The following is a 27530-nucleotide window of genomic DNA, read 5'->3' on the forward strand; positions in this document are numbered from 1 at the left end:
AAGGTACATTGCAAAACTGACCAGTAATAGATTATTTATTACTGCGACACAATCATGTATGTCACAATTTTGCGGGAATGTGTTCTTTTAACATAATTGATGAATCATACCTCCATTGAAAATGACATCAATCATATCCAGGATATTATCCAAAATATTAAGCAAAATGATGGTGACACTTGTTTAGCCTAACTGGTTTGGTTCCCTAACTGGTTGGCTAGGCCATTTCATACAAAGTGGTCTTCTGTTTTTATTTTTTTTACTACATTATGTCTTCTGTTTGGAAAGTGAGTCACTGATTAAAGATGGGGGGCAGGATCTGCAGGCATGCAGATCTATGACTGAAGCAAGTGGAAACCACAAATATTTCAGAATTTTTAAGAGCATATTATGACCGTCACTATACACACCCATATATGCTACTTATACTATACGCTCTTTTTTTGTAATTGGAAATCAAATAGAATCTTTTAAAAGAAAAAAAACAAAACAAATCAAAACAAAACCTCTTACTGAAAGCTGTTAACTGTTCCATCTTGAAAATATTCTCCTTTTTTTCATCTTGGTCATAATTTCTCCTTCCTCAGACTTGTCTTAGACTCTCCCTCCCACTTTCTTTCTCTTTTGGTGACTAATGGGTTTCAGAAATGAACTTCAGAGGAGTCTGAAAGAAAAAAATCTCTTTCAGAATGGCCATTTCTTAATTAACTCCTACAAATACATATTGCAGTCAGTTCCGAAGACTGGCCATAAAATATACACTCTCTCTTCTCCATGTTCCCCTTTCAGCTCCAGTTCCACATAGTAATAATCAGAAGCTATCAGTGAACTTCAGTCAGCATCACTCTCCTGAGGATCCATACTCAAGACTGACTTTTGCAGCACAAGCTCACTCTTGCCAAGAGATGTTCTTAACGAACACGACACTTTCTTCCATTCTTCCATCACGTTTGTTGGTTCGTTTTTGGTTTTGGGGTTTGGTTGTTGTTGTTTGGTTTTTTGTTTGTTTTTTGTTGGTTTGGTTTTTTTTTTTTTTCCCTTAAGAGCATATTAGTTTCCCTCTTGGTTCAAATCCTCTCTTAAACTGACCTGAGTCACCCACACTGAGTCAATGGTGGGATCCTAGCATCTTTTCTCTCTGCATCATCCACATAACAGTTCTTTTTATCTCCCATAGCATGTTCCTTTTGAAGAGTCCAACTTGGTCCGCAGCAAGCTTACCTTAAAACTTCAGAAAGGTGCAGCTGGATTAAGTTACTTAGCTAAGCAGAGCAAACTTTTGTTCCAGTGTGGATTTACCAGGTCAAGAAAAGCGGGGTCGGTGGAAAAATTCAATGGACCCTCCAAAGGGAAGGTTCAGCTTCTTTTTTAGGGGGTATATCAAGGTTCGCAGAGAGCTACAGTATTCCTCCTTCACACTAAGTAAAGGTGTGAGGAGGTTTGAAATCAGCCGGCAGCCAGATGCCATGTGGCCGGCGGTTCACCTCCCCCTCCCCGCTTTGGTAAGATCAGGGAGGGACAAAAGAAGAGAATTTGTGGGTTGAATAAAAAGAAAGAATTTACTAAATATAACAAGATGACAACAGTAAGAATACTGAGTTCAAAAATAAAATGGGTAAAATGCAACAGTGGCTTGCAGAACGTGGTGACCACCCCCCAGCAACAATACCGACCACCCGACGAGCAGCTGTGGTGCCCGAAAGAGCTTGACCACCTGGGCATGACATCACATGGTAAGAAATACTCCAATGAAAATTAACTCCATCCTGGTTGAAACCAGGACAGGGTGGAAGAGAGAAGAGAGCTGGTTGATGAAAGAGTGATGTTGAAGCAGCTGGTGCCACCAGGCTATCTAATAACTATTTGAAACTGGAAGAGCTCTAGTGTCCAAGGCTCTGCAGGAACCTTGATATACCTTGAATCATGAAGCTGTCATGAGACACTGTAAACATTTCTAATATGACAGCTGGAAGGCACTACAAAGCCATGAAAAGGTTTATACCGTAAATCATACAGGCTGTAACCAAGAAAACAAAGGAAATATATGTGTTTTGAGAGAAGTTATGCTGTAGGCTTATGGTTGTGGTTCAACTGATCTCTTCAGATGAGAAGAAATGGATTGATACACCAGCATGGCATCTCAAAATTTTTTCTCAAATGATCTGCAAAATATTAGTGTTGCAGTCCCAAAGATGCTGAACAGCTAAAAGCAAAGTCACATCAAGAAATCCTCTACTTAGGAAAGAAAGAAAGGAGTACTTAACAGTGGCTTTGAAACACCAAGGGCAGCCATGAAAGTCCTCAAGGTTACCTTTTGATTTTCTATTTGCATTCCCTGTGTGTTTCTGTGAAATACAGAGCATGAATAGTGGGAGGAAACCAAAGGAAGATGAGATCTCAGTAGGGCAGCATCTTGTCAAGGGAGACCACATACCCTGTTTGCACATAGCAGCATAGCCTGGAGGGGAGAACTCCTGAACTGATAGCTAGGCATAAAGTTAAGTTTTCAGATAGTTGAAACAAGGCTGCTTTGGTTTTCTTTCATCCATGACCTCCTTAAGGAGTTCTCTGGGAGAGCACCAACCTCCTCACTTTAAAAGATGAAACATCCTTTCATGAAGGTTTATTCTCCCAGATCTTACTTAACTTTATGGAATAAACTAGGTCCGTCACTTATCTTTTAACTATGTCTTGTAGTAAGTGTGATCTCAGTGTGAACCAGATACACATTAAGGGCCTTAAATCCTTATTGGGATAAAATGAATGTATTCTCCAGGCAGAGAGGCGTGCTTATGGAGCATCTGCTTCCCCAAAATGTGTGCTGAGAGCTTGGGACTGAGAATCTCATCATCCCTGCAATGACTACTGTCAGATAGTGCTGGAACCAACATAAAGGAAGGGAAAGAAATATTGTCAGTGCCCGCTCAGCAAGCTGGAGAGAAGATGACTGGATACAGAGAATAGTCATGTTTGTCACACACGGCCAATAAAGAACAAGAACTTTAAATGCATTAGTTTACTGGGATCCAGGAGTAGAGAGCTAAGAGGAAGAGGTGTGCAGGAGAGGAAGAAGCAAGAAAAACATGAAGGTAGGACACAGTCAAGCACCTAGCAAGCCATTCTTGGCCATCCTACAGAAAGAAAATGAAGTTGAAAAGCGTAGGACGATAACAACATATTAAGGATTTACTACTAAAGTCAGTAAACATATGGGTATGGGAAGAAAAACAACTGGCAGTGCTCCATGTGCTGGGACTCAGCCAAGTTATGCAAGTTCTGTCCCATAAAGCTTGTTTTCACAGCAGGCGGGAAGCGGGGTCTGTGTGCATTCCCCAGATGTCACTACAGCCTCCAGCTCCAGGCTTTGCCAACCAACAGTCCACAGTATCAGTGTACACTTGGGTGAGCACAAGGAGAAGTGGCATGTGCACGTGTAGCAGGGCTACATCATGCCTCCAAGGGCAAATGGACACATCAGAACACCTGAGGACTCTCACCTCTCCAGCACCATGGGAGCAATGGGAGACATTAGGGGACAGTATTTGTCTCAATGGTGGCACATCTTTATTTCCTTTGTGTCCAAGTATATTGCTCAATACTGGTTGTTATTCCAGGAGGAGACTCCAACTTCTTACACAAGCCACTGGGCTTGTAGAGCAGAGGGACTGATAAGCCCTAGGAAGGTAGCCAGGCAGTAAGTAGGGGCTGGGTATGGCAGCCTGTAAGGATATGCGCACAGGTTCTCAGACAGCATTTACCTTGTAGTCTTACATCTTCATAGAAAAGCTTAGAGATAGCCAGCCCACATGCCTATTCTGGAACATTTTCCTTGAAACATTCATTAGACAAAATGAAAGCCACTGCTTAAGTGTTCATTATAATATAAGGCTTTGTTGACATGTAAAAATTTGGCTGATACTGCTACTATTTCTACATCTAGAAATATGCCTGTAAAAGACACAATGCAGATTTTAAAAAAGAATCTGAGTGCTTTAAGTGTTACTGTAACTTTAGAAGTAGTCAGACATACAATTATCTTTTTTATGTTACACAGATGCTTCTGCTACTGATTCCATCAGTGGACCTACACCAAGCACTTCTGATGGTGCTTTTCCCTCAGGACAAAACCTGAGGATCCTCTAGGTGAGCCCTAGTACATCGCGGTGGTGATTTAGACATTGCTGCCCATTTCTGCCCTGTAGAGGAGAAAACACAGCAGTGGGCAAGACTGTCCTAAACCTTTATTAGCTCAGTTATGTGTGCCACAGACCTCAGTCTGTGTACGTTAAGACTGTCCAGAAAACCTCAAAAAATGGGAACCGAATGTAGCAAAAGCATAGATGAGTTTACAGAGAACCCAAAGGAATGGTGTTAACAATTATAGCTGAACTTCCCTATTTTTCTCCGTTAAGAGTTAACTTAGATGATCAGAAATAATGTTTTTTAAATGTTCCAGTATCACTGGTTGGGAAAGGAGACAGATCATCCAAGTTTGCTACATGTGAAGCATGCTTTGTTTTTTTCCAGCTACTGGGGAGGCAGGCATACATCCCTTACAAAATTTTGACAACTGTAGGGTTCCCTATGAGCTGTTTTTCAAAATCTGCTCCTGGACAGATTTGCTTACAGAACCCAAAGGCACTTGCAGAGCCACAATCTTGGTCTGGCCAGTCACCCAGTCTGGTACAAGCAACATCTTATTCCCACGACTCACATATAGGCCATACTGGAAAGGATGTTACCACCTTTTGCCTCCTGGACCAACCTGTTTCTTAATAATCTGGTACATGATGAAGAAAAGACATCTCTAAATTCACTAAAACATACAAGACAGAAAATATTGTAAATTAATCTAAAAATTTTAAAATGTAAAAAAAAATGTTAAAGTATTTTTCAAAGCCTGATTTTTACACTCATGCCAAAGTTAATCAGTTCCCTCTATTTACTTTTGACTTTTCTTTGAGATACCCATTTGCAACTTATTTGTATGCACTTGCAGCAATGTTGTGTAATGAAGCAATGTTGTGTAATGCAGCAATGCTGTGTAATTCCAGCCTTTCAGATCTTCATGCATCCAAACTGTTTGCAGATGCTTAATTTTAAGCATCACAGAGCTCCATTCCCAGATCTTATGTGTCCATTTTTTGCCAGATCAAGGCTCAGAGAAAAATTTTTGGGAACAGAGTCACTTCTTCAGATGCGCAGCAACCATACTGACAGCAGTGTACAGGGGGAAACAGCACCAGGACTTCCAGATGTAAAATCCCAAAGGTGTGTGTTTGCTGGAAGATGGTTCTTGGGAGAAGCCTAGTCCTGCTGTTGTCTGAAGTACATTAAGAAACACCTGAAGAGGAGAAAAAACAACAAAAACACTCACGGCAGTCATTTCCTAGGCTAGAAAACAATGGAATTTTTATTGAACAGAGATGGCTCATAAACACACCCGAAGGAGTTCCACCTGCTGTTCAGCAATATTCATTGCCATCAGATAATAACCTATGGGGGCAGCTGTATAAAATAGGAATAAAATACCAAATCGCTATATTCATTAATAACTTTGCCTTCCAAATACAGAACCGTATGTTATTTAAAGTCTGAAAATAGACCACAGTTGTTAGCATTTAAACCAAACCTTTATGATAACAAATATACAAAAAAGGCAGTCAATATATTAAACATTTAAATCAATAGCATACATTTCTCAGAGGTAAACATTGAGCAAACAAAGCCACCAATGATGTTCAGAAATCTGGTAAAAGTTTCAAGGTCAAGCTCCAAACACTGTAGCTCTCCTAAAGCCATAGTTGAATTACACTTTTATCTAGCTCCTAAATTGAAAACTATGTAGCATGAACAGTTGAAAATATAACATTGGCTATCTGGCAGGAAATCAGAAGTTTCTTAAGTCCTCACTGTATTTATATTGAAGCACCTGTGGAGACAGAGGGCAGTAGGAGTTAAGCACTTTGTTTCGCAAGGTTGGGGCTTTAGTTCTGTTATAGATGAGGGCAACAGCATCCTCCTACCAAACACGAAATCCAGCACTGACAGAAGTATTGGCCTGATAAACTGCATGAAAAATCAGCCTTGCAACTTGTGTTAAATAGAATGGGACTTGCATACCTGCCTATTTACTGAAAGCCTGTGCTCTTTCTACTGCACAGAAAAAGTTTCCTTCAGTAGTGGATCTAGTGCCTGAGTTTGAAAGCTTGGGATACATACATACGCTCAAAAATAATGTGACAAATTTACTATCAATAAAAACATGTTTTAATGCCAACAACTAATAAAAGTTCATATTGCAATATTGCTCACAACATAAATGTACAATTTGCACAAAACATGGCTCTTCAACATGAATATTTTGCAAGCTACAATATATATATATATAATATGTATAATTTCTTTTCTTAAAGAATTATATGCCAGAGTGCATGCAAAGAATTTCAAAGCAGTAACACAACAGGAGCAATCACTTGTTTACAGGTTACTGAAACCATTCAATACAGAAACACTGGGATATTAGATAACAGACAGACAGATAGGTAGATGTATATACACACTGCTTTTTTGTGGACCTTCCCATGTTACACCAGAAGCGTGGGTTCCTTGTAAGCTCAGACCCCTATGAAAAACTGATCCAAATAGGGCTCTGAATGTTCTCCACACTCTTTGACCATATATCACTTCTGTTGGAGATGACAGCAAAGGAGGCACTTGTCCTTTAGCCAGGAGTGGAGGCAAGCAATCTTCTCCATAGCCAACATCTGTTCCAATTCCTGCTCCTTCATTTCTAAGCAGTGGGTGGTAAGCATCTATCCATCCTGTGTTTTGGCTGGTCCCAAGCAGTCTCCTGCAGCCTTTACAGTTGGAAACCCAAGACTGGAGAACCTGGATCTCCTAAATGGCAGTGCACAGCACTGCTACTCTTCTAGTCAGATATGTACAAGGAATGACACGTATCCTCTGGTTTAAAATTTACATAGAGTATATACAAATAAAGCTATTCTATCAAGGTGCAAGTTTATTATTCTCTGGTGTGTTCCAATGAAGATTTCTTAAAAACCTTTATACAGACCCACCAGGAGAGTTTACACAAAGTTGACATTTTGTCATAGTTCATTACGTAGGCTTCATTCTGCAAACTCCGTAACGGAAACTCCCATTACTTTCCCTTGGAGTTCTGCCTATGCACAGGACTGGATTTGGTAGACTACAGTCATGTCTAATATAATATCCTTAACTTCAATACATTTTTCACTAGGGCGAATTGGCACCATGTGGGGTTTTTTTTCCAGGAAGTCATCAATCTCTATGAAATGAGGCAGGACATGTAACTGGACATCAGGGGGTTTGTAGTTCATGTGCCCAGTCCAGCCTTCCTTGCTGTTGGTGGAACTGTGGTATGTGAAGCTAGCACAGTTTGGCCCTAAGGGTACGTCTGGAAGTCCTTGGCACTATTTTACACTAGCTAACATCAGGCAATGCCCTCAAAGAAACTTAAAAAAAAAAAAGACCAAATGTAATTTACTAAACAGTAAACATCAGACTGATCCACTAAACAGATGGATATGGAATGCAACTTGTCTAAAATTAGAACGGTTGGTGTTTTCTTAGGCAGGTCTAAATTCATAGAAATCTTTCCCACCCCATGCAGGCCTCATTCTGCAGCATATAAATATATGCTTCTAATAAAGTCAGCAGAAACACAAAGGCTGTGATCAACAAGCAGAAGGAAAGCCTACCTTCTCCCATTTCTCTTGAGCAAAAACCTCCAAATTGTGCAACTAACTCATGTAACATAAGTACATGTTCATGATCCCTGCTGAGGCAGGGCTGCTATGTGCAATGACAGCAGGATTTGGCCTTCAGCCTTTATGGTGTACCAACCACAACTGTGCAGATGACTGGATGGGAAATCATATGTGCTAGTGCATTAAAAAATGTTACAGCCTTGCAGTAATTCCCATTAAAGATTCCCACTGACTTCATGAGACAGAGAGAGAGGAGATTTTAACAAGTGTATGCTCTGCACCACTGGAGTTAAGTTTCTCAAAAATCTTTCTCAAATACCATTTTCCTCCATTTTGTAACTTGATTATAACGAGGCTTTGCACATGTCCTCTCAAGCTAAGAGTAGTATTTCACACTAGAAACAAAGATCTGGTTAGTTTTCCTCTTTTCCAGAGTAATACAATAATAAAAAAACAACTTCCTGGTTTCACATGCTACCCTGCCTTTGTACAGTGTTAACAAAATGACATCTAGCAATGACAAATGCATCACAATCTCATTGTAGATTTTAAAAGGAACAGCATCAGACAGAATGTGGTTTAAGGTAACCTAAGGTGCACTAGGAGAAAACGCTTTCAGAGTTTTCCCAGCTCTGCCAAAGACCTGATTATGTTGACAGAACACGTAAAGGTTTCTGATCTTGCTGACTGAATACATTATACTCAAGGGAAAATTATGTTCATTTTAAAAACAGTAATTAAAAAAATATCAAAAGAAATTAAATACATATATTTTAAAATAATTCTCAATTGTGCACACAGTGGACAAAAGCTGCTGCTTCAAATTATGGCTGAGTTCCAGTATTTTTAATACATTCCCTTCTGCCTCATTTCAGAGTGCCCTCAGTTAGTGTCTTCAGTGGAACAGTTTGCTCTGGAACATTAACAGCACAAACCAGGCAATTTTCAAAAGCATGTAAGAGACTTGAGAGCTTGACATCTTCCAATGAGCTACAGATGCCTATCTGTCTTTTTGAGGAAAAATATTCGGTTCTAGAAACATTTGTATTCCTCAGCTGTACTCTACTGAAAAACATCTGCCATCCTATTGTCTATACTCTGATTCACTGCTATTTTATTTTTACCCATCATAAATGGATAAGCAAAGGGGAAGAAAGTTTCACCTGTGTTGCTAGATTGTAGGAAACCTCAAACATGCCTGTGAAGCAACAAAACAGTATTTAAGATACATCTCTGGGATGAAGGGCAGTATCTCTGTGTTCATTAATGATTACTGTTGGGTTGTGTGATCTTTCATGTGCATCTCATTAAAAAGTGAAGTGAAACCTTCCCATAAAACCTCAACAGTGGATGGCAGCAAACAAAACTAGTCTGCTAGAAAAAAAATTAACCCAAATTCATAACAATCATAATAAATGCAAAACAATCATAAAGAGTCCTGGGTTTATATTACACAAATTAGGAGTCTGCTTAAAAACTGCAAAAAAACGAGATTGGTTCTGCACTGTTCTCGAAACAATCTTATTTCTAGCACATCCTTTCCTCTTGTTCTCATTTTTGTTTTCCAGCTTTAAGGTCAAAGACATCTCAAGGACAAGTGGGAATGGATGTGAAGAGGGAGGAAGGAAGTGAAGAGTTGTCCCACAGACAGTGCTAGCTCTTCTGTCTTTTCAGGATACTCACACTGGGATTTCCCCATTCAGCTGTTGTTTTAAATGGTAAACATAAAGATACAAACTCAGCCTTCAGAAGCGGATGACAGAGGAAGGATCGCTTCCCCATTTAAAGATCAAGATTGTGCTTTCTAATTACAGATATGCAGTTGGCTTGGAAAGTGAGAGATGTGCAAAGACTTCAAAGGTGACACAGTATGAAAAGAGATGGAAAACAGACCTAATCCACAGACTAGAAAAATCAATGAAAAGGCTTCCAGAGATTTTAATGGAGCAAATCTCATCATGCTTTCATGTTTGGTTTGTGAATGATGTTATAGTAGACTCTTGACTTGCATTTTTCCTAAAACATTCATATATCCTTCGTTTAACATGTAAATGACTTCTTGAACCTTATATCAAATATTTATAAATGCTAAACTAGGTACAAAGTGAAGCCTGTTTGGGAAAGTGGAGTGGAGGGAGGTTTAGCTGCACTAATGAATATTGCATTAATACTTAGCATCAAGGAAGGCTGACTGCCATTAACAAGAAATCTCATTACAAACATGATTTCACGCCTCATAACATATCCTGTAGATCTATTTACTGTCCATCTCTCTCTTGATCATACAAACACACAAAGGTAAGTATGGACAGAAAATCCAAAACATTGCTTATGCTTAACCTTTTCTTCCCAATTAAAAAAAAAACCTAAGCACAACACCAGAAACCACAAAGAAGCAGAAAATGCAGAAATTATTTTACAATGCCACTTCTGACCTGAATGACTCAAGATGCTTTCTAGACTTCAACCTACTCAAAAGCCTGCTTTGAGGATAACTAATGCACAAACAGCATTACAACAAGCTTTCAGATGAGCAGGACTGAAGGACACTCCAGTAGCCTACCTGTTACCACGGGGGGTGGGGGGGGGTGGTGAGAGAGAGAATGTATTTCCTCTGGGGTTTTTTCTGCTGCTCTTCATTATACTATGATTCAAAAATTACAGGATCCAGACCACTCTGCTGTGTGGTAGTTGGCAGAGTGAAGAGAGTGGGGAAATAGAGCATTGACCTTATCTTGAGGCTGTAAAACAGCAGAGATGCATTATTCAACCTTCCACATAATGCTGAAGACATCAGTAGAAGGAATGTCCTGCATTGCAGAGAGTGGGATTTACGCATTTATTGTATGCATAGGGCTCAGGCACATCTATTCCCCACTGGTGCAGCACATAGAGCACAACACTCAAGAGAAATATGGACAGGAAGCAACATACTGATCAAAATGCACCGATGGGACTTAAACAGGTCAAGTTTTCTAGTATTAATTGGAATTTAGCCAGGAACATGAGATCAAAAAGCTCTCAGATACTTTCCTTTAGTCCTTGTATTCTTCAATGGATAAACATAAACTCATAATTCAAGGAAGACTGCACATTTTACCATGTTCCCAAATGGCACAATTAAGTCACTGGGTCAGTAATTGCAAGGGAAATATCAGTTCCCGTGGTATTGAACCTACTGTCCCAGATTTGTCTATCAGTGGTCTACCTAGGCTTGAGCAGGTTAAGCAGGGTATCTGATCCCCCAGCTTGGATGCTGGGGAAGCAGCTTTCACTCTGATGAGGCTCCAGGGGCTTCTTGTGCCCCTTCCTACCTTCTGTGCCGGTGAGGCACAGCCAGCACTGGGGTGCAGGAGGCTTTCCACCATGCTCAGGAGCAAATCTCAGCCCGCAGATGTGCTGTGAGCTCTTTAAAAGCTACACAGAACAGAGAGAACCAGACTTCAGAAAGGCTTGTTTGAAAGCCTTTCACACAGTAAGCTATAGGATAGTTAATTTATCCACTGCTGGGAAGGGGAAAGGGTAAGGCTGGACTCTCCCAAACCTGTTGCTTGAACAAGTCCAGATGTTTTGAAACACATTAATCCATCCCTGCCAGAACATGAGGTGTTAAGGTTTTGACCTTAATTAATTAAAATGACCTCCTAATGCACTGGCTTTTTCTAAAGTGGCTATCTTTTGTGTGTGTGTGTGTGTGTCTGAGCATCTCCATTTTCTAATGTGGCTTATTTTAAACCATGAATGATTTCTGATTGGGTATTTCAAAGAGGTTTTTTCCCTGTCTTTGTTTGCTTTAGAAAGGCAATAAGAAACAAGATTGCCTCTCACTGCGCTGGGCAAAGCCGAGTAATGGAAGTTTTAATGAAAACACAGCAGCAGAGATGATGGGAAGTGGAAAGACCAAAGTTAACCACACACAAAGGGGTTCAGGCAAATTCGCTCTTGCAGCTGCAGCAGCGCAGCTATTTAAAAGGACAAAGAAAAACTACCACTTGCTAGAGCTACACAGCCGTATCTGAGCAGTGGGACCAAGCAAACCTTCTGTGTGAGCACCAAAGAGACCAAAGCCAAATGGGCTGGTTGGGGATGGCAAGCGAGGGCTGGGAGATGGGGCTGCTTCCTCCACTCTGCTTGCCCTGTCTTCTGCCCTCCCCTTTGGTTTCATGGAAACGCTGAGTTAGAAAACAAATAAAACAGGAAATGGGAATACTCTTATCTCTGGAATCCAAGGCAAAGATCTGGGGTCAGACATTCAAATTCTACATAATCCTCTTCCCTTACTGAGTGCTCTTCACTAGCATGCCATCCAACACAGGCAGAAACCTGTGCCTAAACTAAGCATGCCTGTTCACACAGCGTCATCACCTCAGCAGGATGAACAAACAAAACTATAAGCCCAAAGAAGGATGAAAAATGTCTCTACAAAGGAAAACAAACAACAAAATAGCTGTTGTGATACATCACCTACAATCAGCTTGCAAACCACAAGATGTTTGTAGACTTTAACCTATCCAGCCAATGCAATCTCTCTTGTGAGGTGCTGGCATGTCTCCTGGGTGTTTTAGTGACAACCAGTCCAAGCAAAGCATAAAAAGCATCATCTATGAAGACAACTGACTTCAACTACCACATTCTGAGCTCTCTGCATGTGCCTAAGATAAATACACACTAGGGTATCCATGGCTGTTCCATGCAAGAAGCCTTGAACCAAGCTGAAAAGAATGGCATAGTTTAGTGGCAACAAAAAGAAATTTAATGACCCACTCCTATCCACACTAAGCTTGCTTCCCCAGTTCTTAGGCTCACTGAAGGTAGGGGACAAATGCCCATCAGCTTCTGCAGGTCTCCAGATTTGCCTCTGCTTTGGGCACCACATTTATAATGTTTTCAGCAGCAGTCTCATTGAACTCATGGATCATTGACTCACAGCTGAAGACTTGGCTTTGCTATTTTTACCCTTGGAGGTCAGTTATAAATAGTAGGTCAGGTGCAATTTTACTGAAATGTCATAATCTGGTCAGAGTGGGCAGCCTCAGTTTTCATAGATAACAGGCCTTACCTCAAAATAAATAACAAGTTAAAAAATAACAAAACATTAATTTTGTTATAAATGTATGGAAGATGCAATTGAAAGTGCTGCGAGCTAGAGATATAAATGTTGTGCTTATAGGCAGACATCTAAAATTAGTGATGTTCTCATCTGTGGGTTTTCAGATATTATTTGAGTGCTATTTCAAAGCTAAATTTCTGCAAGCTAGTTTATTAAATATTAGGACAAATCCTAAGCAGCTTTTTTAATGCTTATGTATTTCAAAATCTCTGGGCCACAGGATGAAAGCAACATCACCCCCTTCATTTCTGTAAAGCACTTGCAGAGCCTCACATGAAAGACACTTTGTCAAACAAACTAACTTCAAGTCTTTGACTTTATAGGTAACTCTCGTTCATTAAAAAAAAAAAAAATAATAAAAAAAATCACCCACTGACTTCAGAGGCAGCTTTAGTGAATGCAGGCTTCAGGATGTCATCTTTCAGCAATATTTTTAAGACAGACCCAGCTCATGTGGGACACTGAATACCTGCAACCAACTTTGACAGGTTCTCAGCTTCTCCATAGAGAAGAGTAAGAGGAATGGCTTTTTCTCTAGGATAGACTGAGCATTGCTTTGAGTATGTGGATGTGTGAACATTAACACCACCTGTATTTTTCTACAACATAAAATCCCCACTTAAACAGGGTCCTGCTTGCCCGAGTCCCCACAGGCCTAGTTGTGTCGCATGGCATAAAGAACTGTCCTCTGATTTTAGATAGGAATGGGGGGGGGGGGGGGGGAAGAGATGCCTTTTTCTTTTTTTTTGTCCTCACTGCACCACCTCAGAGCAGTTTATTTCAGTACAAACTGAGGATTTCCCTTCTTCTTTGAATCTTCAAAGAGCAGCATATCGTACTATGCTCTGAGACAAAACTAGAATTTCCGAAAGCCCCCAGCACACCACACACTGGAGCCCATCCACGAACTTGTGCAATGTTTGGTATGAAGCCAGTGGATATTCGATACAAAAAGGCTCAGTGTCAAAAGCAGCATGTGGAGGATTCAGCAAGCAGCTCTCATTAGTGCAATAGGAGCCTGGCTACTAAGCCTTCACACCTCTTTAAAGATGTTTCCTCTGCCTTTAATAGACATTTGCACAAATCTACTCCAAAGCTGAGACCAAGCAGGCAAAAGTTTTAGCTGGGGAAAAAAAAAAAAGCCTTAGCCATTAGAAAGCTGGCCCTTTTCCAGAATGGAGAGCATCTGGCCACCAGCTGTATTTAGAGGACAGCAGGCATAAGGAACAGATCAGGGGAAAATCTGAGAAACAAGTAGACAGTGCTGAAATCTGTTGTGGAAAGAATACCAGCCTTCCTTGTGATGTCCAAAACCTTTGCCCTCCTACATTCCCCATCCTTTTCTCTTCCCAGCTCTCAAGCCAATTATTGGAAAATCACCCATTCAGGAGAACACAGGTACCCTTTTCTGAGCTTGGGAAGGGATCCAGCAGGGCTCTAGAGTGAAAAAAACTGGGAAGGTGTGGAAACTGGCAGCACATGAGGCAAAGTGGAAATGTGAGGAAATTCTGGAAACGAAGGGAGGACCTTGCAGAGCAGCAGAAGGAAAGATCTGCCATGAGGCAGGGGCAGGATGCCTGTAAGTCTTCAAATATTACAGCAGTGAATTACTGTAAAAAAGACAGATGGAAAGGAACTGAAACAGCCCATCCCTCATTACAGGCTGGAAAGTTATGATTTAAAAAAAAAAAAAAAAAAATTCACAAGATTTTTGAAGGATGTTCTATTTTTTCCATTTCACCTAGATTGAAGGCAATATTTTCCCTCAAAATTTGTAAATTATTGCAACTCATACAAAGCCTAAAGAAGCAGGTTTTTTATTTTCTAAGATGATAACACCATCTCTCTAAAAAATGCTAATAAAATGCTCTGCTGGAAAGAGCCTTATCTGATAGGGATGGTATTCATGGGCACCCCCTGAAACTCACACTGCTTTTTAGATTAAATTGACAACACAGCCCTTCCCCCCCCACCAACCCCCCTCCTGCCCCAGATTAATGGAATGAAGAATCCATGCATGCAGCCAAGTATAATAAAGCTTGGAGATTATGAAACAGGCTAGAAGACAGGATCAGAATTGCAATTGATCCTGATGAAGTGGGGAAATTGCCCCAATTAAAGCAGAACAAATTTAATGAAGACAATATGAAAGTGTTCTACTTTGGAAGGTGTAGTAAACAAATGCACAAATAAAAACGTGAACTCCTGGGAAAGCAGCAGTGAATCATGTAGGAATTACAACAGAAGACAGACTAGACAAATTCAACCACGGGATGTTCTTGTAGAAAATATACGAGGGTATATTTTCTGATATGCTTTACATAAACCACAGGAGACAGTTACTCTACTTTGCTTGTTACTGTATAAAATCCCTGATGGAATACCACATTTTGGGGAAACTGGGGAGTCATGAGGGGAATGACAGCAAAAATCAGAGACTTAGAAAATACTAGCAAAGGAACTAGAAAAGACAATACTAGTGAGGAAAGTAGGATAATTCCTCTCACACATGGAAAATCTTGCAAGAAAATCTTGTAAGATCATCTGTTGTTCCTGTCAATCTGGGCTTGAAAAAAAAGCAGCTCGATTTGCAGTAAAATTCCAAATAGCCTCTTAGGAAAACCCTCTGATTACGAGGGTCGTGAAGGTCATGGATCCCCATCACTAGACATTTCAAGAGCCTGCAAGCTGCACATTGTCTGGCATGGTTCAGCTAGACTTCACCCAGCCTCACAGCAGGGGAGGTGAACTAAAATCAGTTTTCAAACTCTGCTCCGTGGATCCACGAAAGTATGCTGACTACTTTCAGGAGAAATGAATGCCAGGGTTTCAGAGGGGCTGGCTGTTCTGCTGGCAGAAGTGATGGGGGTGACGGGTCAAAAAAGAATTGAAACTCATTATTATTTTTTATTAAGGTACCTTTCAGCTATAGATCTATGACTTTAGGATTACCAGTGTTTTGAAGGGGAAAAGTTACTCCTTTATAAACCAATAGCTGCAATCCCTTCCTTTAACAGCTTTGAACGATAGCTTCTTGGGGCTTGCTCTCTCCTACCATTTGCTGGACACCAGCAAAGCAGATCTTGCAGCAGCAGTGGGTGCCACACTTTCTGTTGTGCTCGGCCATCCTGATTCACAAGCCCCTGACAGAGCAAGGAGACACACAAATGCCTGGGCCAACACAGCTCTGCTGGCAGACTTGAGCAGTGTGTGTTTGGAGGCAGCTGTACTCTGTTGCTAGAGTCTTTGGCTCACGTTTGCCTTTGCTCAAACATGGTGACCACTCAGTTTATGTAGAGCCACCAAAGGGCATATTAAGCCCTTTATCTCTGAAAGAAAACCAGTGAATGTTACCACAGATACTCTCAACTCATCACAAGAATGACTAGCAGAGAGTTATCAGTGTTTCCTTCCTAATAAGTTCCAGGCAGGTACCTACAAATGCTCAAAAGACATCACCTTCCAGAGGCAGCTGGTACAGACAGGACTCTAGATCCCCTTACCAAAATACACTTAGTATTTGAGCTAAAAACAGGAACACAACACCTGTGGCTATCATTACAGCATTAGAAGCCAGACTGCCCATCCACAGGTATACCTGTGGGCTTGTTTCCCAGAAAAAAGCTATTTTTCCTATGGATATATGCATATGCAACTCCTGATGACTTTGCTGGGCACTACGCATGTACTCAAAGGAAAAATTTAAGTATCATTATTATTGTTTGAAAAACTTTGCTATTTTAAACCATGAAGCTGTGGGGTGAAGTCTGCTCCTATCTACTTATCGTTGGCATGGATGGATGGGTTTCCATAGATGGGAGGCACACCAAATGAAAACAAGCACCCCTGTGTTTTGCTGCTGCATCAACCATGGTCTCAATTTTCTAAGATCACAACATTCACACAGAAGTTGCCATCACCTAAATGTTCCAGACAATGTCTTGTGTGAACATCTACTATGCAGAAAAAAAAAAAGGTCTGACTGACTGACATTCTGTGTCTCTGTGACATTACTGGCAGTTTAGACATTTTTGTAATTTGTTGCAGAAACTGTAGAGGCTTTAAAAGAACAAGCACACAGGAGGATTTACACCTCAGAGTCATAAAACAGCTTCCTACCGTGTTGATAACTAAAGCCAAAACTGTGTTCTCTGAGCATGCCAAAAGCTATCAACATGGAAGAGCACCCAACGTAGATAGTTAAACAAAAGAACAAGAGGTTAACATGCACTGTCAAAATAAAACTTCTAAAGTCTATGAACTGGGCACAGTTTCTGAACAGCATGCTAGAAAATAAATATATTAATGTCACTTTGCCATCGAGAAAGCAACCTCTTTGCCTATTACTTGCTGTCGTTTTCAGAGACAGTGCATCAGGAATGTTGTGGCACATAGCAAATTTGTCTTGCTAACAATATGCTGCAAAATAAATGAAGCTTTGACATTAAATCACACTCCTCATCCCACCCCACCCAAACCCTACATTGTAGATAACCTATACAATCTCAGGATACAGTGAGAAAGCATTCTATAGTACATATTTAATTATAATTTTAAAAAGTCTAACTCAGACACAATCTCTGTCCAGTAGCAAAGTATTGACACATTATTGAAGTAAAGATCTGTTATTATCCCTTCACTGTAACAAACAGAAACCAGCATCTTGAGAAGGGTCTCCAGGGGTATCATATCACAACCAATCACACCAAATAAAAAAATATGCTAATTTCACAAATGAAATTTGACAAGAAGTAACATTGCATTTGTCTTGGCAAAACGAAGCACAAATGTAACATCTCACAGGTACAGTTACCATGCAAATGCATGTTGAGTTTGTCATTGTTTTTAACCCCAAATCACAAGTAGCATGCAGTTCTCCTGCCCCCCCCCAACTACTGTATTAGAGATAGTCTGGGTAATGTACCTCTTTGGTGTAACCATAGCCTGTTAGGCAAGATTATACCACCCTAGGAAAGAATACAAGCAAAATTGGTCATATGTATGTTTACACAATGTACATTTTACCATTTAAAAAAAAAAAAAAAAAGAACAACCAAAAAATCATGTTACATAGATTCTCAAACACAGATCTGTCGAAAACGAAATTTTAAGCTTAAGAAATAGTTTTTAAACTACAAGGCCACCCCATTATTTTTTATGAACAATTTAAAAAGTTCCCACCCCTAAAAATCTGCCAGTATATTTCCTCAGCTGTAACAGTCTTACCCACTCTCTAATACAGTCGATCTTTGCTTGACAGCAATAACAGTTCTTACATTTCTTAAATGCACGAGATAATGGACTCCAGGATAGATATAGTTCTTAAATGTGTAACACTGGAACAAATCCGCCTTAAATGATTAATGGGTCATTTTGGGTGTTCCCCAGCACCACCTCTCTGGCAAGGGCTTCTGCTGTTCACGGATGCGAGTTCTGGCTTTTGTTGGCATCAAGCTCCACGACCGCACATGTGTGTTCAGAATTTGAGTACAACAGCGATTCACTGGATACTCTTGTACCCCATTTGCTCAAAAACATGGAGGAGCTTTGTTTTCTGTATTCTCTCATCCAAATGCAGGCCCAGCACAGCACCTTTGGCCAACACAGAACTATCTGGATGCGGAGTAGAATTTTTTGATTTTTTTTTTTTGTAGTCATTTAAGCAACTGCAATGGGTTTAAGCAACTGCAACAGCAGACTTAACTTGCAGGGTCTTTATTAGAAGGTTACCATCTTCCTCAGCTTTACACAATGGAGCCCTTTGAAGAAGACAAATGAATTGACTGAATCCTTGTGGCCAACGTCCTCTGTAAGTCCTGTAGTACATTTTGACCAGATGTTTCTCCATTCTTGTCATACAACAGCTGTTTGAAAGCTTCGTTTTCAATGAGGACCATCATATTTTTTAGAAAGTAGCCTTCACAATAGGAGGATAGTTCTGTGACTCCGAGAAACTACAAGAAGTGAAATTAGAGAAAGATAACCATTCTGCTAAAACCCACTCAGCAAATCCAGTGCATAAGAGCTGCACACAAACAAATACACAAGCTAAGCCTTTCAGACAGGCACAGTAATGCTTACAGACATGTATGCATGGAGGGAAAGGAGTTAATCAACAGTATTTTATGCTGATGATTCTGGTAACACTTCCATATTATAAGGCCCTGGTTGTTAAGTGGAAAAACTTCCAGGGGCTGAAGCTTTGCTCTCTTGAAAGTTGGTAGGAGTTTTGCCACAGAGTTCACCAGACCCATGATTTCATGCTAGAAGTTACATCCTAAAGCTACAGGTTTAGGAAAACATACTACAGACCAAGTTTCACAAATGCCATCCTTAGCAAGGATGGGACATAGGACTGCAGAAACCTGTCATGCAAAGTTTCATGCTTTGAGAAACCTCTGGAGGAGAAATGGAGGTTTGTAGAGCACATGGCTTGGGGCTGTCAGTAGCTCCCCTATGTTGGACACTGTGTCAGAGTAATAGGCTGGGATACTGGAATGTGTGAGCAAACCCTAAATGACCTGTACTGGTCACCACCCACTGGCTAGATCCTGTGGTCATACAAAGAGTACAGCTGTCATATTCTACTACAGGTCTAATTATAAGCCATGACAGTGTAGAGAGCAGTGCTCAGCCCATCGTCCTGCCCAAGTAAGCTCCTGCTAGGTCCAAGCTCTGAGTAAAGCGGGAACCTTTGGCTGTGAGGTGCAGCCTGAAGGGCCAGAACTGCTGGGGCACTGAATAGCTTTGGATCCAGACTGGAAAAACTACACAGCAGTGTTGCTCACCACCACGTTATCATGTTCAGAACTAAGAATGAAAATTGCTAAAAAATTTGGGAAAAAAAAAAAGAAATACAGATTAGGGCTAGGCAGAACCTGTGTTTCTAAGGAAAATGAATTTAACTTGACTTCAAACCATGCAAGTTTTCATCAAATTGAGTGCATTATTTTGCACCTGGATGTGACAGCATATGTGTCAATCCATTATTTTTCTCTGAAACACCATTCATCCCTATTCATTACTTCAGTATATTCAAAGATTGAGGAAATAATGTACTTTTCCAGATTTGTTCTAAGGCTCAGATTGCAACCTGTGGAAGTACTGGGTGTTTTAGGCAAGTGTTAGAAACTCCAGATGACTTTGTTGGGAGTTTGGGGGCATTCATGTATAACACAATTGGTATCTAGTGCTAACTAATGAATCACCATTATAAATCCAGTTTGCCCAGTTGCTTCATTTCTTTCTCAAGTAAAGAACAGTGACAAACGCTTTGATAAATGAAACCCTTAAAGTGATACTAATTAAATGATTGCCTTTTTAGATGCTGGGCCCAATACTGTTTAATATCTTCGTAAGTGATCTAGATGGAGGGATCAAGCATAACCTGATAAAGTCTGCTGATGATACCAAACTGAGTGGGGAAGTGGACACCTTGGAAAGGAGAGCCACCCTGCAGGAAGACTGGGATAGGCTGGAAGAGTGGACTAACATGAACATTATTAAGTTCATGAGGACAAGTGTAAGGTCTTGCACCTGGGAAAATATACTCCAGGAGTGCAGCACAGGCTGGGATCTACCTGGCTGGGGAGCAGCTCTGTAGAAAAGGACCTGGGGGTCCTGGTGGACACAAGCTCAACATGAGTGAACAGTGTGCTGCTGCTGCAGCAAAGAAAGCCAGTGTGATGCTGGGTTGCATCAACAAGGGCATCATCAGCAAAGATAAAGACTCCTTACCACACTCTACCTAGTGCTTGTCAGGCCACACCTGGAATATCATGTTCAGTTTTGGACCCTGCTATGCAAGAAAGATGTGGACAGGCTGAGAGAAGTGGGTTTGTTCAGCCTTGAAAAAAGAAGTTTTAGGGGACACCTTATCACCATGTTCCAGTAGTTAAAGGGTGGCTACAAAGAAGATGGAGATTTACAAGGAGTCACATGGAAAAGACAAAGGGTAATGGGTACAAGTTACTCCTGGGGAGATTCTGAGTGGACACAAGAGGAAAATTTCACAATGAGAACAATCAGCCTTTGGAATAATCTCCCCAGAGAAGTGGTGGATTACCCAACACTGGACATTTTTAAGACTCAGCTGGACAGGGTGCTGGGCCATCTGGTCTAGACCAGGCTTTTGCCAAGAAAGGTTGGACCAGATGATCCTGGAGGTTCCTTCCAAGCTGGTATTCTATGATTCTATGTTGCAATTTTGAGACTGGGAAGCCCCTGGGGATGCCACAGATGATTTTAATACGCTCAATTCAGCTTTTAAATTCTAAATGTGACCAAATACACACCGTCTCACCTTCCTACCAGTACTTCAGTTCTTTAACTCAGGGTCTCAATCTCTTGTTCTAAAGCTCCTTTTTCACAGCTCACCACCCTGCTAAACACTGTTCTACAACCTAGGCCCCCACCACAGACAGATTTCCAAATCTGTGCTCACTTCATGCTTTGCTTCCACCCAATCCTATCTTTCTCTCGATCACGATGACTGACTGTGCTCCATGTGTTTCTGGGTCAACCTCCTCGCACATCCCCATCTGGAAAGGCAGGTCTCAGCTTCACCTGAGTTCGGGCAAGTGCAGCTGAGCTTGCAAAGTAGCAAGGACTAGAAATGGTACCTATGACAGAGGTGAGTTACTCAAAACCTGCTCCTGGCTGATGCAGTGGTTTCTGGCTTCACTGCCTGCTCACCTTATTCCCATCCTCATTGAGGTCTAACATGAGCTTCTTCCACACTTCAGAGAGCAACATGGAAAGGCAGGCAGTTGGCTGGCAAGCTGCACTTAAACTGCTTCTGAGCTCCCCTGGCTCATCAGGACCATCTGGCCTCTTCCACCACATACCATTATCTCATATTCACATAAGAAACAAATGAAGCTACTGTGTGAGAGGAGCACTCTGGGCAGAATGATCTGTGCTCAGATTAATCGCCTGCACATCACACAGATGAGAGCAAGAAGATGGAGCATCTTCTCTGCTTTGCAGACAGCATAATAGAGAGGGATCTGCACTAGCTTTAAATGTACGAGTTCAGGTCCTGCAAATCTTCTAGCTATAGCAGTATGAAGCCTAGCCCTGATAATTTACTGGAAGCAGAGTAAATTAGCCCATGCAGAGCTCTAGGGTGATGTAGCTTAACTAATTCCAGAAGTCAAGATTTCATTCACAGCTACCTTGGCTATCTGCAACTCAGTACCCACGTCAGTGCAAACATGACCCTGGCTGTAAGAGCCTCTCAAGTACACTGTTTCCATTGTGAGATGCAGGCACAAAAAAACTTCCAGGCTGGGGCCCTTACAGGCAAACAAGGAGCTGGATTTAGCCACTGTGTTTATTCAGTCCCAGCAGTGTACAAGTCCCTCAGACAGGTCTAAAAGCTCCATGTAAGAACTTTCTTCAATCAGGATGTATAACAGCCACATGTCACAATTCAAATAAGACATGTGATTTTAAAACAAAATTATTAATTTTACTTTTAGTAACAGTAATACAAATCAAGAAGTCCCCACATGAGCTAGAAGATACATCAAATATTTTTCAAAAGATACCTGCAGTGCTGATTTTTTTACCTATTATAATAAATGGACCTGCAGATATATACCTCATTTCTTGATTTTATAGGTAGAGCTCTATGCTATTTCAAACACTGATTGCATGTTATCTGTACATCAAGACCTAGTGTTACTACTCTCTGTAGGAAATACCTGATGATGGGAATGGAGGTCAGATCTGCAGGGGTTTGGAGAAATCTGCAGGATTACTCTGTTCAATCAAACCTCCATGTCATGCCGCATCATTTTATCTTTCATATAGACCACGTAAATTATAGAAAAAAAAAAATCTAAGGAATGCTTTAAAAATATTTCATTGCAACTATTGGTATACCATTTCAATCTTCCAAGTGAAACTCCTAAGTACACAAGAAGAAAAACAAACTAATCAATGTGGCAACCACCTCCATCAATGAGCAGAAACAGGTCTTCTAGGTCAAAAAATGTCATGCTTTTATGCCTAATGACTTAGGCCCCTCACAAGCTAAGTAAATAATTTGATTCCAATAAAAAGCTACGAATCTCTTCAAGACACAAAATTCTCATTACCATCCTTGCACTGCTCTGAGACATTATGCTTTCACAACAGGAATTTTTATATATTGACAAGCTGTCACCAGTATTGAGTATATCACCCCAATGGCCTTGAGGCAGGAGGAAACAGGGAATCGTAACACGAAAATGCAGCTTGGAAGGTAAAAGAGAGGTGTCTTATTCACTTAGGTGATTCCTGTTGAGTAACTCAGCAGTTTGCATTGACATGATAAGGGTGAGGTCTGCCACATGGTGGTACACTCAAATTGAGTTTAAAATGCTTAGGGAAGGGGGTGAGAAATTGCCACTGATGCTGTTACACTACAAGATTCAGGACTGTCACTATACTAGGTACCTATCAGCGCTCAGTCCCAGTAAATGAATGGCAAATATTAATACATAATAAACATACCAAGCATATGATGTATGTATCACTACTTATCATAAAACTGACCAACGAGTATGATGACAGGCACATAACATGCAAGCACATGAGGTTATTTTTACCTTGGCATGATTATAAATATCGACGCAGTTTTCTGTATTAATGCTTTTTGCGCAAATGATCTCACAGTGTCGTTGTAAAGCTTCAAGCTGGAAAAATTTAGCAGCAGAGAGAAGCTAAAAAAAAAAAAGGCAAGGAGAAAAATAGTCAAAACTGCTGAGTGATACAGAATTGGAGCTTGCTTCTTTACTGTTTCTTTTTTTTTTTTCTCTGCCCCTGTTTCAGTTAGCATGAAAGAAGGTTGCTTGGTTGCTTCAACCCTTTGCAGTCACCTCTAGATCACACTGTACATGGAGAGACATCAAGCTGTACATGGAGAGACCACCACAGGCTGCTCAGATCCACTTGCTGACTTTGGAATGGAGTGAGGAGGGGGGGGATGTGAGAGAGAAAAAGGAAATGGGAGCTTGGAGAGTCTTTGGTCACTTTGCAAATATGACTCTGCAAGGAGGGATCTGCAATTACATTCCAGGAAAAAATGGTTCTGGTTCAACCGTTCCCCAGGCTCGGGCTGGAACAGAGCACCTGGGTTGGATGTGGGGATGTCAGCAGAAGGGCCAGGACCAAGAGTATAGAGGAATTCAAACCAGATGATGATGACCACCCTGAACAGTCTTAAAAACCAAGAGAGGCAATAAACCTCAAATTTGTCACTTCAGCAGGCTCAAGGAAATGGGAGTCAGATCTCCATATGCTCCTTGCTCCAGTACGTGAGCAGCAGTAAGGTCATGTCCAGGCCATGGGAACTGAAACACTGTCTGGTTCAATGTTACTCTAAGGAGTGAGATGCAAAGGTGGGAACTAGCCTGGTACAAGGCACTGCCTAGTTAACACTCATGTTAGTGTCATGTGTCTGTACGGCTGCACTACCACAGCTCTCCTGCCCCCAGAACTCCAGCTGACCTCCCTCTCTGGCCCTGCATCCACCCTGTGGATAGACTACCTGGACTGACACTGCCTTGGGATCTCCACGTGCCACTGTACATCATGGGCATGACCTGAAACCTGTGGGGTGAAAATGGCTTGAATTTTCAGGTCTCCAACTGATTTCAGTAGTGCTAAGATTTCCATTGTTGCCCCCTTTCTGTCCTTTTACAGCAGGAAAAAGGAATTTTATTTCTTTCTTTCCATGTTAGATCGTTCCCTCTGGCTGTCTGCTCTGGCTTAGGAAGCAGGTTGGGGTTCTTCATTGCTTGATGGCTTGCTCTAACCCCACCAGGCGTCTTAGGCCAAGCTGTTCAGGTGTTTAGGTATTTATATGTCCCTTATCATCTACGACTGCGTGACAAAAAGCTATCCTGTGAATCCCAAAAGCACTCTCATGCCACTAGGTAGGAGCACTGGGAACAAAACCCTGAAACTTCTATGAAATTATTCTGATTTCTCCTATGCAGTCCGCTCAAGCTTTGCTTTAATCCCATAAATAAATCCAAGTGCTGGAAATCTGCAGTGCTGATGTGATAGCAGCCAGCTGGCCCCAATTATGAATTGCAGCAAAGATTTCTGTGGAGTATTTCTGGTGCTTCTTGTTATCATATTTGTAATAAGGCAAGTTGCTAAATGCAGTTTTGAAAGATAACGCCAAATCCTATTCCAGCTGCCTCTGTGGCTCAAGCATCACGTGCTGATTTGTAATTACTTTAAACTGTGAGGAACTGTGACCAGATCTGTTATCAACAAATCAATCAATCAGTCATACATTCTTGAGTCACAGAAGTTTTAAGATGACACAAAAGTAGAGCAAGCAGCCAGCTGAGCTGCAGCACAAGTTTTTTAACATCCTAGGTGATAACACACACAGCTCTATAAAGCTGTTGCACTGCCTAGTCTAAGACTCCTTATTTCAGAAAGGGTTAGAAGTTCAGGAGCTTCTTTCAAAACTACAGGTGAAATATAGGATCAGTGACCTTTTCCTATACAGCTCAGAAACTCAGTGTGGGTATACTGAGTTAAAAATCTACCACCTGTGCTGGAGAGGGATAATTTAATTTCTGACCAGTTCCATCCTCTGGCTGCCAGCAGGGTTGGTACAGACATACCCATCAGAATTGATTCACCCCGGCCATTTGTACCCCAGAGAAGAGTTGCTCCCAGTTTCTGGTCAGCAGTACTTCAGTAGAAGCTTAGCCTCGCAGGGAAGCCCCAGACAGAAGTGTCATGGGGACAGACTAACTAATGTAGGCAACAATAAAACATCACAGTGGCAGACTATAATCTGTACACTGATGATTACCAGCTGTTTAAGTAGCTCTGAGATTAGTATTTACTGTCCTGTATTCTTTTCACCTACCATAACTTAGAGCTTGTCAACAGGAAAACTCCCTGAATGACTATCAAGAATTTGCTCAAATATCTTTTAATTCTGTTTAGCTGGAGTCATTAGACTGATCATAACTGGCAATGACAGCACACAGTAATGGGAAGAAGATGATCCATACAGGTTATGGGTGTGTGGCTACACTGAAGGCTTAGTCAGCTCCAGTTGGCTCGGTTTGGCTTTTGCAAACTGTCACAACAACACTGGATGTTTTACATGCAGCAAGAAAGGGGCAAAGAAGTGTCTGTATCTCAGGGAGCAGCTTAAGGTTTTATTCAGAAAATCCTACAGTCACAGGCTTGAAATTGAACTGAACTCTGACTCCAGTGGGATTTCTCCCATGGTTAAAGCCAGGTACATGCCCAAGAATTCTCCCAAATAAGGAACCAAATTGGATGCTTTTATGCTGCTGAGATAGATCTGAACATGTAAGCCTGAGCTATTAAACCAAAAGTAAGAGTGTGGCAGAGAGAATCTGACTGGCCCAGCTGGAGCACAGCACCTCACCTATCAAGCTGAGAGAGAGAGAAAGAGAGGATGGTATACTATGCTGCCAGGAGCTGCTTCCAGATTTCGGTAACACCAGCTTTGCAATTTCCATGAAAGAGCTTCTCAAAGCATCTAACTAGGTATTTTTATTTCTGATACTTTTTTTCCTTGATCACAATTTTTTTGCTCTTTCTTCTCTGACAGTCAACTTCGTACTGGCAAAAGTTACCACAACAGGCAGAAGAGGAGGCTGAGTGTCTCCCGCAGGACTGCGGACAGCCTGGGCACTCAGGATGAAGCAGTGCTGGCTCTTACGGGAGTGCTCATCTCTTGCCCAATGGCCACATGCCCTTGGGTGAATGGTACCCAGATCATTTAGCATTGCTGCCACTGCAATTAAGGCAAATGTCTCTTACCTCCATAATTTCATTATTCTTAATCAGGAGTGACTCTGCACCTCCGTAATAAAGATACTGCATAACCAGCTGTAATAAAACAAAGGGAGTGTTTATAAAAAGCAATCCAGGACATCAGGGAACAGAGAGTGATGTAAAGATTGCAAGCAATATCCAAGGCTCTCCAACACCACCAAGGATTTGTAGATAAAACCGGCCCAAACTTCCTGATTTCAAGATGTATTTGGTTACTCTCTCCCTCTGCACAGCTCAGTATTTCCTCCTCACAGGTAGTCTAACATCTCAACCCTCACCAGCCACATCGTCTGGACTTTCTGGTGAGTTACAAACAGTTTGCAAGAAGCTGATTAATTCATTCTGAATTTGCAGGGTATTTCCCCAGTATGTTCAGTACCTTACTGATTCAGGAAAACACAGCTTACGTAATGGCTATTCCCTTATTCCTTCCCTGGCAATGGCACCCACACCTTCACCCAGCTGTGTGTGGGCATGCATGGATGACGAGAAAAAGTGGGGGAGGCTTTGTACTGTAATACAAGCCAGCGAAAGTCCCTCTGCAGTGAGCTTCCAGTAAGCCTAAAGTTATTGTAGGCAGCTGGGAATTATCTGCAGTGGTCGGTAACAGTCGATACATGGAACTGTCTGAGCTCTGACTCAAATAAAGGGAAGCATATACGTGTACATGCTAAAGATACAGAACTCAAGGTCTGTATTTTCATGACAAAAAACTGATCGAACAACACTGCTAAGGAAAGGAATGAACCATGTCTCTTCCAAGCCTGTCCATTAAATACAGAAAGAGCCAACAAGAGAAAAAAGAATCAACCTTGACATGCACTACTTTGTCTGCA

At 41.3% G+C, this 27530-nt stretch overlaps 1 protein-coding gene across 6 annotated transcripts in view; it reads right to left on the reverse strand.

The window, feature by feature from the left end:
• Nucleotides 1–17402: 17402 nt before the first annotated feature.
• The window catches only part of ABTB3 (ankyrin repeat and BTB domain containing 3), a 181778-nt gene continuing 171650 nt past the window's right edge, over nt 17403–27530 (reverse strand). For all 6 annotated transcript variants that reach the window (XM_074901247.1, XM_074901248.1, XM_074901246.1 and 3 more), the window contains 3 exons: nt 26680–26748; nt 23460–23573; nt 17403–18818 (listed from right to left, as the gene is read on the reverse strand). In XM_074901247.1, the coding sequence (XP_074757348.1) occupies nt 18609–18818; nt 23460–23573; nt 26680–26748 (393 nt within the window). In that variant the 3' untranslated portion in view covers nt 17403–18608. The remainder of the gene's footprint in view (nt 18819–23459; nt 23574–26679; nt 26749–27530) is intronic.

This window comes from Athene noctua, chromosome 3 (assembly GCF_965140245.1).
Source record: "Athene noctua chromosome 3, bAthNoc1.hap1.1, whole genome shotgun sequence".
In the NCBI taxonomy this organism is placed as follows: Eukaryota; Metazoa; Chordata; class Aves; order Strigiformes; family Strigidae; genus Athene; species Athene noctua.